Raw genomic sequence first — 16,050 nt, forward strand, 5'->3', positions numbered from 1 at the left:
TGGACCAATGTTTTAGAAAAGTAAATACCATAGGAAAACTTAATTCTATTTTAGATATTAGTGCAAATGAACAAACTAACCCTTACATTGGTATTTTTTTATTTATTACAGATAGAAATCTAGACTTGTAATGAAAAGCCAAATTATTTAGGTAAATAGTAGACCGGAATGCATGTTCAGTTGTCACTATAATACAGTTTGAAAATTATTCTTTCTCACATGGCTGTGCTGTAACTTGATAGTATATTTATTAATTTCTGATCTTCTTTTACACTAACTTAACAGTACTTTCTGGGATTAATCCTGTGAGGTAAGTATGATACTCTCTAACTAATTAATACTATAATTTTACAATATCATATCAATACAATAGCAGAGTTGGAAGGGACCTTGGAGGTCTTCTAGTCCAACCCCCCGCCTAAGCAGGAAACCCTATACCATTTCAGACAGATGGCTATCCAACATCTTCTTAAAGACTTCCAGTGTTGGGGCATTCACAACTTCTGGAGGCAAGTTGTTCCACTGATTAATTGTTCTAACTGTCAGGAAGTTTCTCCTCAGTTCTAAGTTGCTTCTCTCCTTGATTAGTTTCCACCCATTGCTTCTTGTTCTACCCTCAGGTGCCTTGGAAAATAGTTTGACTCCCTCTTCTTTGTGGCAACCCTTGAGATATTGGAACACTGCTATCATGTCTCCCCTAGTCCTTCTTTTCATTAAACTAGACATATCCAGTTCCTGCAACCGTTCTTCATATGTTTTAGTCTCCAGTCCTCTAATCATCTTTGTTGCTCTTCTCTGCAGATCAATATATAATATTTTGCTTTTGCTTTTTTTTTTTTACAGCTCTGAGAATGAGAATGGCAAAGCTGGGGAAAAAAGTGATTTAAACAGCTGCAGTGATATAATACTAAAATTCTGGCAGTTTAACAAAAGCGAAAGAAGAATTTTCTATGTTTTGGACCTGTGTAGCTTTTACTTATTCAACTATACATCCATAATAATGGCACTTTATAGGAAAATGAATGTTTGCCAATCCTAATATATGGATACTCTGATCCATAAATGAATATTGTTAAAATAATGTGTTCCTCAAGGAATTATTAGTGGCATTTGTTAGGAATTTGTCAGCCTTATTATATTTTATAAGAGCTGAAGGATCAGTGTCATGAATACAATGCATCAAGAGTTTTGTTGAAGGAGTCTTGTCCATCATCTTCTCTGATTATGAATATAAGATATGAACTGATTTTCCAATTCCTACTGAACTCTATTCCATTTCAGCAGTGTTTTTCAAATTTGGCAAAAGCACTCTCCATATGTGTGTTTGATATTGTAAGCTGATGACTTTATTATAAACTTTATTATGGCTGGTGGATAAAGCCATTAAAGTACCCCTAATATTATCAATAGTAATGCATCCTGCAGAGGCAGCCATATCTCATTTTCCTTTGGAACATTGGAAAATGCCCCATTGTTTGGAAAATGAGAAATGGGGGCCACTCTATCCTTCATGTCACTGCTTTCCATATTCCTATCTATGTTTATTGCTCATCTTTGGAATTTAGCCAGTAAGGAATCCTTGTCCCAACAGGTTTTTTTTTGTTTCCTCTAGCAGTCTGATAAAAAATTTGTTTTTGAGCTGGAATGTACATACCTCTCTCATTTTTTGTACCAAAACTTGCATTTATCATCATAGTATCTCAATACTTAAGACACTCAGAAACTGGGTTATTAAAATATTGCTCTGGTCATTAGTAGCTACTTGCTTCTGATTGCCCAGAAATCAGAATGTTCTGTTATGATATATGCAAGGCTTTATTTGGTTGAGACTCTATGTTTGGAGAGAGTGTTTAATATTTGTGTTCTGAAAAATATTCAGTGTAATTCAGATGTTTTGTTAATGTTATGTATTTTTAAAACATTTCTCTTGGAAAGATTAGACTACTATGGACAACTTCAACATAACTAGCTATGGCTATAAACCTAATCAATAGCACCACACAGTGTCTCAATTGTGGAAATGTTATTTCAGTGTATTGAAGAGTCCAATCTAAAAATACTTCAGAAGGCACTATGCATGTTCCCAAGAAATGAGAGTGGCCAGTACAAAGGCCAAAATGGAATTAAAATGCACTTATCCTGTGGGAAATATATGAACAATACATTATATATGAGACTACGAAGCTATTGTTTTCCCCAAAATGAGACTTGGTCAAAGGCTATTTAAAATACACTGCTACAAATGATATTTTGAATATTTTCTATGTTGTTTATATATTTGTGATGAAAAATATGAGGAGGAAGGGGAAAATACTTTTCTTTTTCCAGAATCTATTTATTCTGACTGCTCAGTGGATTTTATTTGATTGATCCTGTTCAGCTGACAGCTAGAACTCTTTACCTTTTGCGATTCTAAAGAGTAAGACAGCTGCAGTTTTTAAAAACTGACCACAAACTCTACTGCCCACCTTTTAAAAATTGCTCAGAAAGACTAAGACAGAAAAGCACCCTGCCAAGTGTTTGGGAATAACTTAGCCAGTTTCTACTTTTTTACTTAAAAAAAAAACTTTTTGGGCAGCTTCTCAAAAATTCTAGTTGTGTATATAGGAATACATTGCGAATCATTCACAAGACTGCTTGTAATTTTCTCATGGACAGCTGAGAACCTAATATTTTCTGATCTAAAATCAAGGTTGGAACCAGCAGTATTTCAAAATAACTAGAATGGACTTAGAAGGGACCCTGTGTCTTAAAAGAATTAGCAAGCTTTTCTTCCCATTTTTAAACATCACAATTCTCACAGATTCAGTATTATTTCAATGTTATCTTTATTAAGTTTTCAGTCACTGATTCATAGGTGATTGGGTACAGTTGCTGCCTAGAGAAAAATCTCTAGCAAAATTACACTACATAAATACTAAGTCATAGAAATTTGTGAAGACATGACACTCCGTACTTAACAGGTGAACAAACTCTTTAATGGCAAATACATTTGCAGTGAACAGCAATACGACTAACAGCTATATATTTGGTTAAACACTGCTTACAAGTTATAAAGAAATTCCCTTCAAAAATTGGGACAAGAATTTTATAAAATTAAAAATATTAAACCAATGGTATGCAATATACATCTATAAAACTCTAGTGTTGCTGGTCATAGACATCATTTTTATGGAGCAGAATAAATAATGGAAACGGTCTGACGCTGAAGAGACTGAGCTGGTTTTTTTTTTTTTTTTAACTGGATCTTTAGGATCGGAATCAAAGAAATGTAGTGACTTACATTGCCATTTAACAATGTGGACTGGAATTTTACACTAACATTTTTAGCCTATTTCCATATGCAGCGCCATCTAATTCCCAGCTTTTCCAAACCCAACAGCATCACCTACATATTTTCAACTTCTCTAGAGGTTTTTCTAACCCTGTAGAACACACATGGGGGCCTGTAACATAGGGGGTTACCAATGGATGAATACAATTAGAGATCATCCTAACTTTAGCAACAATATATTAGCCATCATTTATTAAATATATGCTAAAGAGGACAATCTGTATAGTACCTAGTTACTTTCAAGAGAAAGAGGTAGTCTACAAATATATTCAAGTGTTTAGAAGTGACAAAAAACAACAACATTCAAACAATTGTCATCACTCTTGGAATAACACTTGTCATTGCACATCTCAATCTAAAAATCTGTAATAAATACTTCAAAAGAGTATTCTCATACAAATATCTTGAATTCCAAAAAAATTCCAGAAAGAGCTTCTTGTAAAAAAATGTACTTGGAGATGGATTTCATACTACTAAAATAGTGATTATCTGTGTGTGGGAGGGAAGACAACATGTATAAAACATGAGGCACATGCAGCAGCATCTTTGGGGTGTGGTTGAACAATCATTGCAATTGCAATGCAATTATCGTTTGTATATATGCGCTCATGTTCAAAAGAGGTGGATCTTTCATCATTATACTCTTATCAACTTCCAATTTTGATATGCTGCGGACCACAAAGGCCACATTTTACCACGAGAAAAACTACTGTGTGTGAAATATCAGCCACATCTGACAGGTACGTCCTGGAACTTGATGAGCTATCTTCAGATGAGTAAATGAACTAACAATGGTCCATTGGCTCAAAATAAGATCCTCTCCTAGTTTTCAGGTAATAGGTAAAGCTACAGAATATAAATATACAACATTAAAGCAAGTAGTTAACTCAGGGAGAAGCCCAAGACAGATTCTTATCAAGACCAACAAAGTTTGTTCTTCAATGGCTGTGTGGTGAAGAGTTGTTCTCACATCTTGAATGGAAGATAAGTTCTGCTGACAGTTATAAAATCCAGTAAGAAGTTATTTTGAACTGTAATGACAAACTGTAGAATAGTCAAGGCTTTTATGGAATCATACTTGCACAACTGCTGTTATAAAGGTGACAAGGAATGCTATGTTGCCACAAATGTAGATTATCAGCACTGCTTTTTTAAATGTATGGCCCTGGGGGAAGAAAAGGGGGAAAGAAAGATTGTTTACTAATTTATGAAATGATTCAACCACATCAGAAAAAGGCATGTCTATAATTATTCTTGATGGTAGAGGTAGACATGAAAGAGATAGCATTGGAAAGTTAATCTGTGGAAAAACAATACTACCATTTCAAAGATGATAAAATTAACAGAATTATCTGTTAATGAAAAATCATCTGAAAATGAAAAATACTAGCCTAGTCATAACCCCCCAGAGGCTCCCCTTTCCTAAGGAGAAAAAAAATATCCATATGCTCTAACCCTATTGTCTTAAAATAGTATAGAACTTAGAAGGTGTTTCATGCTAAAAAAGAAAAAGAAAAGTTGTTTGTCTTTCCATTCTCTCCACTACCTGACAAAGGGCTTACCTGGGCTTCTGCAGAAGATAAAGATTGCAATATTTGTACCCTGTCATCTTCCAACACCTCAACTGTAAAAGAGAAGTATAATTAAAGCTATTATGCGGGAAAGCATTCTTTCTTTCACTCACATGGATACTATCACCTTAAATCAGTGTTTCTCAACCTTGGGAACTTTAAGATGCATGGAGTTCAACTCTCGGACTTCCCCAGCCAAAATAAAAGAAATATTTTATCCAAAAAGATAATACTGTACCTACAAAGGGTACAACATATTAGGTTCACTGTAATACGACTACCCATCCATTCACAGTACAATAAAGATCTATTTAATAGGATATGTTTGAAATTCATTGTTTTCATAGAGAAGGGGAGATTGGGTTTTTTTTCCCCCTTGTATTGCATTTTAAATTTCATCTTAGACGGCACCCAGGAGGTTAAACCAAGGCCTTTAGAGACAAATATAATTACAATTCTGCCTTTTTTTCCTTCTATATACGTAGCTCTTTTTCTTTGTTCCGATGTGCAATAACTGCCCCTTCAAAATACACATAAGGCATTTGGGAGGAAAAATCCTTCCTGCCATTTGTTGCATTACAAAAATAAAATACTGGCCATAATGGCTGTGGATGCCTTCATCTGAAAAACTGGCATAGTGCCTCATGTATAAGTCTCTATATGTACATTTATGCACACACAGATATAATTATAGTTATTAAGTGTGGCTATAGGAGAAAGAATACTTGTTGCACTTAACTGCAACTTAAAACCTGGCTTTTCTTAGTACGTCAGTAAAGCATTTTGTATAGCATTCTTTGAATATCGGCACAGTGCTATTTTCTGTACAGTAACTAACTGTCAAAATGATCCAGCATTATAGTTTTCTAGCAGGAGGGGTTGAATTGGTATTTCTCTTTCACGTCCTCACCTGAAAATACTATTTTGATTCCAAAATGCTATTTTTCTCTTTTTACAGAAGTCAAACAATGACATTCTCTAGGTCTATCTGAACAGCAATAGGACAAAGAGGTGGATTTCCCTCCCCTAACTTTTATATCATGATTATTATGTTTTGCGGCATCGCAGGTTTGTAATTAAGAACATATTTTTGTTCATATGCATAGAGTTTTGCACAGCAAAACTTCACCTTGCTCAAATTAACAAGTCAGTAGTTTAAGAAACAGTAAGTGTAAGTCATGGTGTTACGAGGCAACCAAGCTCAATGCTTAAAATATTGAGCAGCCTATTATTTGTATGACTTGTATAGGAAAGTATCACAGGGAAAAGCGTACGAAGTAATCATGAACAGCAAAAGCCAAGATCTTCCAGAAAGCCACCCCCACCCTGCCAAAACAAAAAAGTAAAAACCCCACCAAAGGTGTTTTTTTTGCAACGTGATTATTCTCCGTGCAAACCTTTGCGGATGAGGCAGTAGCCATGTAACTCCAGAAGAACATCGATCCCAACATGCCAAGCTACAAATCCAATCATTGCGTAAGTATCCCAGGGAGGAAGGTTGAGAGCTGGCAAGTCCATTCCCAGGAACATTGTTACCACTAGTTAAGAACAAGACCAAATTTAGAGTCTCTTTGAGGCATTCAAAAAATACTGTGCAGCAAGACATTCGTTCAAATCTTTTGTAGAGAGGGAGTTAGGGGATATTTGGGGCATACTTGCTTGTTTCCCGGGGGAACGTTACATCCTCTCCACTTCAATAGGCTGTGCTGCAGAGCCATTAAAATCAGACAACCCCCAACATATTTTACCACCTGCCCCACATAAAAGCTCGGGAGCTTTTGTGTGCATTCTCACAAAATTGCTCCCACCATCACGTTTACCAGGATACTCTGCTTCTTTGGCTTCTCTTTTTGTTTGAGGCACTTGAGCAGATTTATTTATTTGATCTGAACCCCAATTTCTGCTCAGACACAGAGTTTCAGTCCTCTGCTGTTTTTATTTTCTAAGAATATCTTTAAAGTATATGTGAGGCCCAGAAGCATTGCTGTAAAGGAAGATTATGCCTGGCAGCTGTATTTGCAGGCTGCTAGCTTCCTATGCTTTAAACTATCGAAATGCACTACTGCACTATACTTTTACAGATATAGTTCGATTACAACCAGAAGAGTGAAATCCCATATATCAGTGATGGTTAACCTTTTCGACATCGACTGACGAAACTGGGAGCACGCACACATGCGCTGGAGCACCGGAACCCAGAAGAGAGCAGCTAGCCGGTGCGCATGGGCGCAGTGGCCAACTGCTCTTCTGGGTTCTGGCACGCGCATGTATACCAGCCAGGTGGTCTTCGCACGAAGACCAGCTGGCTGGAACCCAGAAGACAGTAGTTAGCCAGTGCGCATGCACGCCAGCTGACTGGCGCACATGCATGTCCCGGAACCTGGAAGAGAGCAACTGGCCGGTACATGTGCCCACAGAGAAGGCTCTGTGTGCCACCTCTGGCACACGTGCAATAGGTTCGCCATTATGACCATATATCTATTTCATGCCACAGTAGCATTTTGCAAACTGGTGCCTGCTAGATATGTTGAAGGCAACTCTCTGACTTCTGAGATTATGCGGAATGGAGAGTAGTCGGAGAGTGTCCAACACATCTGGAAAGCAACAGGTTGCATTAGAGGAATTTCAAGCAGTCAGCAGAGAGCAGAAAAGTGGCTTTCTCCTCTTAGGCGACATGCAGCTATACATTGAAGAGTTAACACAGGAAACTCACCGGCTAATATTCTAGCAGTTGTCCCAGCGCTCCAATGTAACCAGCCGAAAATCTGCCTTCTGTCCCCAGAAAGGAAAGAAGAAGTCATTTCTCATTTCAAGGAAAGGGAAGGGAAGGACAAAGAAAAGGAGAGCACAAATGTATTATGCATTTTCATTTAAACATTTATACAAGCTAGAAAAATTAGAGTCTGCAGAAAATCTTTGGAGGTTTGCAGGGACTAATTTCCTAAGATAAAAGACACAGAATAAGGTACTTCCACATGTGTTAAATAAAGTTCCTATAGTTCCCAACCTGCAGGTCCAAACTGGCCAATATAATATTTGGCTGATAATTCTAGAAGGCACAGTTTGGCATCTAAAGGATACTAAGTTAAATGATCACTTAAATCTTCCAATAACCTACTAACAATTTTGTTAAGAAACATTTGAGCAATTAAGAGTACAGTACAAAATCAGAATACCTTGGTGCTTGTTGAGGGGGTCTGAACGCTGCCATAAGAGGCTGAAAAAGTGCCAGAGCCATCACAGTGCAGCCAAAATAGGGGTGAAAACCTGCGTGCTATATTTTTTTTTTAAAAAAAAGAACGTTAGTTATAATTAGGCTTTTTATGTATATTTTTTCTTTAAAAGATTTGCTATATTTAGCTGTCCTATATGTTACAAAGCATAATCCTGGAAAGCTTACAAATAATTAAAAAAACTAAAAAAACATAAAACCAACATAAACACCCCAAACAAACCCCAAAACAACTCATGATCTTCAAAGATTTAGGAAGATCAAGAAGGTAGGGACCATCTGGATCCCAAGCAGCACAATCATTTTCTTCTTTTACAACACACATATCACACAGGTAAACTTTGGATGGGCTAATTTATAAAGGACGATTTCCCATGTATAGAATCCGAGGGATCAGGTTATAATAAAATCTCTTTTGAACTCGGGAGTTAGCTTTTCTGTATAGTATCATAAAAAAATAAAGCACAAAAGATAACATTACAACAGTGGCGTAGCGTGGGTTGTCAGCACCCGGGGCAAGGCAAGTAATTTGCGCCCCCTAACCCGTGGCAACCCACGCTACGCCACTGGACTAGGGACATGAAGGGAGCTCTGAAGCAGCCGTCCTCCTTAGCAAAACTCGCAGCGCCCTCTATAGGCCCGAAGCAGAATCATTTTCTTCCCTCGGTTCTGGGAAAATAGGAAAAGGAAAGCCGCCCGAGGTCTTCACTTGCTCTAATTTAAACGTATCGCGTTCTTAACGTCCCTCGCCCTGCCCAGCAGTCTTCAAGAGACCCAGATCTGCAGAAGAAAACTTTGGCCCTCTTTCGTGCTCTCGACCCCGGGAAGACCTGCTCGCGTCTCTTTTGTATTAAACGTGGGAAGCGTTCCTCGGCTTCATTCAATTCAAATTCAGCCTTGAAATACATGCAAGTCAACAGCAGAGAGCTGCGAGTGCGAGCGCGCCCCCCCAGATGTTGCGCCCGGTGCGGCCGGCCCCCCCTGCACCCCCCACGCTACGCCACTGCATTACAAACAAATCCTTGATAGTGAACTCTGGAGAAATGTGGAAACATTTCAAGAGTCTACAGTCCTTGAAACACCACAAGGCTGGTGTTTTTTAATCTCCTAGGATAGATCATGTTATCAGCTTGATTTCATGACACTAATTCTACTTGGGTAATACATACAGTATCTGTTTCCCTATCCAACATGCAATTGTAAAATATATTTTTGCTTTGCCAGAGCTATAAAATTCAGATATTTTTTCAGTTTCATTCTCTAACCTTAACTACATTAGTACTATTCTGAGTTAATTCTCAAAGTACTATCATAACCACATCCTAGTCATAAATATATTTTTCTTGCTTTTGTAAAAGATGGTCCTCTGAAGCAAGCTGCAAGTGAACATTAAAGCCTACAAAGTACTTATATTGCCATATACCGTAATGTAATGTAGCCAAATTGTTTGGCACATAATTTAATTTTGCTCACTCACATATTGTATACACTCAGAGAGAGAAAAAGATGATGTCATTATAAAATACTGTCTTCTTATTTAAACAGGGGATAAGGACAGAATACCAAGCCCTTGAAATAAGATTTAAATTATTGTTAGATTTTAAGCAGTTAAATCTATATTAATCTCATCACTTACTTCATTCCAGCCTCCTCGATATATAAAAGGAAGAACAAAAGATATGCTTGTGAGCAACATTGTTATCATCATCAGGGAACGATGGATCTAGAAAAAGTTATATTCAAAAACATAACATTAAGAGATGCTAAAGAGCAGCCTATTACACATACTCTTTTACCAAGAAGATTTGGCAGAAAATTCATCAGTTAAGAATAGAACAAGAAGTAAACTCTGGTATAAGGCCTTTTGTAAGGCTTTAAAAAGTTGGCTATGTACTCAGGCCTGGGTTTTGGAATGTATTAATTTCCTAAATTTACTTTTAGTTGGTTCTCTATATCAGCAGCTGAATGCATTTATTTTTGGAGGTTTTATTGTTTTTAGTTGCTTTAACTGTTTTATAGTTTTAGAATTGTGAAGTCACCAGAATCATTTGGCTGAGATACGCAGCTTAGAAATTGCATGGATAAATGAATAAAAATAAATAAGAGTAAAACCTTGCTAAACATATTTTGTATACACCAAAAAGACACTCCACAATTCATTTTTCCCCACCTGAAACCAAATCTCTTCTCCAAACAGTAGAGTATGAGGCCAGACAGACTTGAAAAAACGGGCAACGATCACCCCTATGCTAACTGTGGTTATCCATCCAACAAACATTAGGGTACCTGAAAGAAAGAAAAATACCAGACACTTACCAATGACTTGAGTTTCAGAGCTAAGAAGCCCTTAAAAGTAAGCTTCCATTTTATTTCAGAGACAGAGAAGAACAAAAGACTGTACTCAAGCCATTTTAGCTGCCTTCTGCCCTTATTTATTCTATTGCAAGCTAATCTTTGCACTGTATTTTGTTGGCAGAATTTGAATACCCACAAGATATCCAAATGGCCAAAAAGATATTTCTTTGGAAATATCTTAGAAACACCTTTCTTTGGAACTGAAGACAAAATAAAATAATCAAATCTTATGAGCAGTTCGATTCTCACCAGGCTCAAGGTTGACTCAGCCTTCCATCCTTCCGAGATGGGTAAAATGAGGACCCAGATTGTTGGGGAAAATACGCTGAGTCTGTAAACCGCTTAGGGGGGGGCTGTAAAAGCACTATGAGGCAGTATATAAGTCTAAGTGCTATTACTATTGCTATTATAGTGTTTCACAAATTTATAAAAATTAAACTTGCCATGCATTTTGATCAGGAATGGAGACCGGGATCCTCCAATATCTTTTAATGGACCTAGAATGTTGTATTTTCCGTTTGTAATCAGAGGTTGTTGTTGGTGTTTGTAGGTTTCACCTTCTGTATTGGGGGTGGGGGGGAGAGAATAATAGATTATGGACTATCAGCAAAGGAAGAGTAAATAACATTATCTCCATGGGTGAAGACTTCAGAACATAGATTTTGTTTGCTTCAGAGACTGCAGTTCCAATTTGCTACTCAAAGCCAACCCCTCAAATGCTTCTAGGTGAAAATTAGTGTTTCAGTGCATTCCATGTGTTGATATTATATTGATTCTTTGCCATGGAAAAATTAACAATAATATGCAATATTATCATAATCATCAGTATGCTCTTTATCTCTGCCGTGAGCCATTTAGGTGGTGCTATGAATTTAGGTAGCCTGTCTCAATCCCTCACACAATCACACATCCCATGTGGACAACTCAAAGCACTCTACAGGAAGCTGCCCTTTAAAAGTATTGGAAACTTCAGCTAGTGCAGAAAGCAGCTATGTGAGTGGTTATTGTGCACTCCTCATTCAGCACAAGTTACACTTCTACTCTGCAAGTTGCATTGGTTACGGATTTGTTTCTGGATTCAATTCAAGGTGCTGGGGATGACCCTTTATAGTGCAGGGTTACTTGAAGGACCACCTCTCTCTGACTATACAGTATCTGTCTACATCTAATAAAGGTATGCTCTATGTTACACCAGGGATGCGGTGGCTTCAGTGGCTAAGATGCTGAGCTTGTCAATCAGAAAGGTTGGCAGTTTGGCGGTTCGAATCCCTAGCACTGCGTAATGGAATGAGTTCCCGTTACTTATCCCAGCTTCTGCCAACCTAGCAGTTCGAAAGCATGTAAAAATAGGAACCATCTTTGGTGGGAAGGTAACAGCGTTCCGTGCGCTTTCGGCATGACCACAGAGACATCTTTGGACAGTGCTGACTCTTCGGCTTTGAAACGGAGATGAGCACCACTCCCTAGAGTCAGGAACGACTAGCACATATGTACAAGGGGAACCTTTACCTTTATGTAGCACCTACTAGGGATATCATCTGGTGGGGCCCAGGAAAAAATATTTTCTGTTGTGTTCCATCCTTTGGAACATGATCCCCCTAGATTAACCCTGATCCTACTGGCAATGCATAGGTCTTAGAGACTTGGTTTTGCTATCGGTGTGGGGAACTGAGTGTGGATAGTGCCCATAAAGTGACTGTGTTTATTATTGTTAATGGGTTTTCGTGTGACGTGACTAGGCATTATGTTATTATATGGTGTTTATATTGTTCTTACTTAAAGGATGGTTTTTTTATATTGCTTTTAATTACTGTGAGCCATTCAGAGTATTCTGTGTGGAATAAATGGCTATATGAATTGAAGTAATACATAAATATAATTGTGACATCAGAATCTCCCTTATGGCTAAGATTTACTTTCCAAATGTGTTAATTTACAACTCTCAGCCAGTATAATAAAAATACTGTTTGGGAATGATGAGAGTCATAGATCACTGCTGGAAAGCAGCAATGCAGATTAAATTGCTTGGGCATTTCTTTAAAATGTAGCATGAAGTCTTGTATGAAATTTCCATTGCTATTCATATTGTGAATCTGCAATAGAAAGATGACACATTCAACCTCATGCACCAATAGAAATAGGGAGGGGGGGATTTATTTGGTTTCATATTTACGGCAGCTGCAAGCATGGTACAATCTACAAAATCCAATATGTTAAAAACTCAAGGAAGAGAAAGGTTGCCATATCTGTACCTATTATTAAGGCTCTTCCACAATCCCATTAAGATTAATCATGAATCAAGAATTATTTTTCCTTCCCCAACCCAAACATTAGCTTGCAACAGGTGAAGATCAAGTAATGCTTGGAATTCAGCATGAAAAATATGCCTGGTGTGAAACTTAATTTAAATGTTCAGGCAGATTTTTTCCCCTACAGTCATAAACTTTTTACCTGTACTGATTTCACCATCAGCCAGAAATATGTAATAGTTTGCATCCAGATTATATCTTCCTGTAGAAGCTGGAAGGTGAATTCTTCTTCTGAAAGCACACTGCAGAAGGCCATCAGCCAGTCTCCAAGATATATTCTGCAAAGCATCCTAACAAACAAGCAATGCAGATTTAATTTTTGTATCTCAAAAGATAAAACAGCACATATATTGTGACTGCTTCTGTCAAAAGCTTATCAGGTACTTATCAAAGAAGGAATATACCAAACCCAAACAGGTTTTATTAGCTGAATTTTACGAAGCAGATAAGAATATTTAGCAAGATAAGTCATGGCTGCTTCCCATTATAAGTTTAGTGACCTTCTCAAATGTCTTCAGAACCATCCTCCTGGCTTACAAAAATTTCCATGCTTTTGAAAACTAAAAGGAACTTAAAACTAGACTGATCATTTTTGGCAGCCAATTTGGGGATTGCTAATCCTATCGATCACATAATTAAACAAAAACCAAATCCTTCAAATAAAGCCAGATATTGAATCATTCAAAGGACACTTGAAACCTCAAATTACATTCCAATTAACTTGGGTATCATGTAGCATCTTTACTGGTTTATTACATAATCAGTAAAAACAGGTATATGCTGAACTTGTCAAGAATGAGGCAATGGTTTCTCTAATATTTATTGTTGCAAAATGAAGACAGTTGAACGCAAACACCTTGATTCAACTAGGGACCTAAAATGTTGATAGTGCATGTAACTTTTTCTCTGAGACATACTAATCTGTGCATAGAATAACAACAACCCTATCTACATTCTATAGAAACAATTGAAGAAAGGCCATATATATTCCTTTGTTCAGCAACATAATAATTACATAGAACAACTGTATACAGACATATTAAGTTTAGAATTCTCTGTTACATAGTACTGTTCAAAATGCATAAAAATAACTCTGCAGAGGAGAGCCAGAAACAGGATAAAGTTTCCTAAAGTGCAACCCCTTTAAACAGCTTCTTTTAACTTTTGCAGTTGTTTTCCATGACGTAAGACGATTTCATACAGAAGTCTGGATTCTGTATGACAAAATGGGACAAAATCAAAGGTCTCTGTGGATTTTGTTACTTATCTTGACGTGTCTGTTCGTACTGTGCATGGTATTTTGTAACAAGGGCATTCAGAGTTCAACCCTGTAATAACATGAAATTACAGTACCTTCGAGTCAAATTCTGGATAAGATCGCCCAACCAGGACAGCTGTCCTCATGTTAGCACAATAAACTTCAGTAATGCAAAAATATGCATCATCACCACCACCCTGGAATAACAAGAGATTATTAAACTCTTTTTCCACTTTACTTCGCAAGTCTACATGACCCATATTCAAATTTAGAGTAGGTTAATAACTAAATGCAGCCCCCCCAAATGGTATCATCTAAACATTTACATTAGGCACAGACTTAAGATGCTAGCTGTGGTTTAGTCATTTCATAAATTGGTAATTTTCATTTTTTAAATTTTTCTTTCTTTCTACCCATGGCCATATATATATATATTTAAAAGGTGCTGCTTATCACTTGTGGCAATATAGCACTTCTTGTGACCTTCATAACTGCATTGTGCAAGTATGAGTCTAACAAAGGCTTGGATTTTGAGAACCACGAGAATTGTACACTAATCTACAAGCATTACTAATTGTAAATTAATCTGGAAGGTATCAGGGTAGAGAAGGGTGAGCTAGAGATACATCTCATTGATATTTTATTTAGTAGACTCAAGGCTATGAGAATCATTACATTTCACCTCAAAGGGCATATATAGTTGGTTGAAAAACCTGGTAGAACATAATGCAGGGTTTCATTAAAATAGTTTAGGGGCAAGTTCATAAGAAATGAGCCTTAAATAAATACGTACCATTGGCCCAATAAAAAAGAGAGTACGCCAGAAATTATGCAACATTTATCCTATTATCGAGGGTTAAGAATTTTCTCAGACTTTGGATGTTAATACACGAACTCCCATAATTGCCTGGGAATTCTTACTCGCCCATATTTTCAAATGTCAAAATCTCACTATAAGATTTCCAGTAAGAATGCTAGAATCTGAGGTTTGTACAAGATTTTGACCACTTTTAATGTGCTTATTTAACTTAGACAGAATGCAGCTAGAATGCTGTGCTAATCTTTTTTTTTCTTTTTACTATCCCTGCTACAAGCTATATCAGAAAAACATTACATATCATGGGCATTTAATAAACAAATTCATATAGGAAAGATTTTGATGAACACCTCAGTGCTCATGCACTATAGAAATTACCCAAGTTAAAACCATAATTAACGACCATAGGAGTAGCCTCAAAAGGTGCTGCCATTTTTCCAGGTGTCATACTAACCATCCATTGATCATGAGATAACGCAAAGGCAATATAGCCTTCACTGGGACCGCTCATTTCAATCCATACTGAGTCATTATCTTGCTTGAAGGAGAGAAAGAAGCAATTGTTGGCTTTAGGGTCACAATGTGTTGGATTTCTCACACAGAACTTGCGATCTCCACAATCTGAAGAATTGAACTAAGGAGACAAAAAGCAAGGTTGTATTACTCCACATACCACTGCTTGAGAAATGGGGCATTTCCAGAGCATCAGTAACTCAGTTGTAAGATACCACAGTTCTATTTACTGATTAAAAATTGTGCCCCCAAATACCTTTGTGGCTCTTGGCACAAGAAGCATTTTAGAGATGAGAAATAGCAAGCAAACACAAAATGCCTAATTACACGATACTAGAATCTTGTTAAGGGGAAAGTAAAATAAAATCAAGAGGAAAAACTGCTGGCCGAGGGATACAATTGTCAATGGTGCTCTTACAATATTAGAACGATTTAAAGTAGATAAATAAGTTTATGATTTCATAAGACTGAATTTGAAACAGGATTGTATGCAGATGATGAACATGTAACTGCTAAAAGATATAAAGTTTTCTTGAAATTTGAAATAAGAACAAGTGAAAATATATGATAGTGAGCTAAACATTTGGTTCTACATTTATTTATATTTTATATTTCTAGATGGCCCATCTTCCTCAAGGAGGAGCTCTGAACAGTGTACAGT

The 16,050-nt window shown here is 37.0% G+C and overlaps 2 protein-coding genes across 3 annotated transcripts in view; one reads left to right on the plus strand and one right to left on the minus strand.

Moving 5' to 3' along the window:
• Positions 1-3,206, plus strand: part of PALMD (palmdelphin) — an 80,996-nt gene extending 77,790 nt beyond the window's left edge. For both annotated transcript variants that reach the window (XM_081948800.1, XM_081948801.1), the window contains one exon: positions 844-3,206. In XM_081948800.1, coding sequence (XP_081804926.1) covers positions 844-887 — 44 coding nt within the window. In that variant the 3' untranslated portion in view covers positions 888-3,206. The remainder of the gene's footprint in view (positions 1-843) is intronic.
• Positions 2,810-16,050, minus strand: part of FRRS1 (ferric chelate reductase 1) — a 45,033-nt gene continuing 31,792 nt past the window's right edge. Inside the window, exons 6-16 of the mRNA XM_081948803.1 lie at positions 15,331-15,510; positions 14,155-14,256; positions 12,944-13,091; positions 10,936-11,052; positions 10,308-10,423; positions 9,774-9,860; positions 8,082-8,179; positions 7,619-7,677; positions 6,303-6,443; positions 4,897-4,958; positions 2,810-4,499 (exon numbers count right to left, since the gene is read on the minus strand). Coding sequence (XP_081804929.1) covers positions 4,407-4,499; positions 4,897-4,958; positions 6,303-6,443; positions 7,619-7,677; positions 8,082-8,179; positions 9,774-9,860; positions 10,308-10,423; positions 10,936-11,052; positions 12,944-13,091; positions 14,155-14,256; positions 15,331-15,510 — 1,203 coding nt within the window. The 3' untranslated portion in view covers positions 2,810-4,406. The remainder of the gene's footprint in view (positions 4,500-4,896; positions 4,959-6,302; positions 6,444-7,618; positions 7,678-8,081; positions 8,180-9,773; positions 9,861-10,307; positions 10,424-10,935; positions 11,053-12,943; positions 13,092-14,154; positions 14,257-15,330; positions 15,511-16,050) is intronic.

This window comes from Natrix helvetica (assembly GCF_964273705.1).
Source record: "Natrix helvetica genome assembly, chromosome: 3".
In the NCBI taxonomy this organism is placed as follows: Eukaryota; Metazoa; Chordata; class Lepidosauria; order Squamata; family Natricidae; genus Natrix; species Natrix helvetica.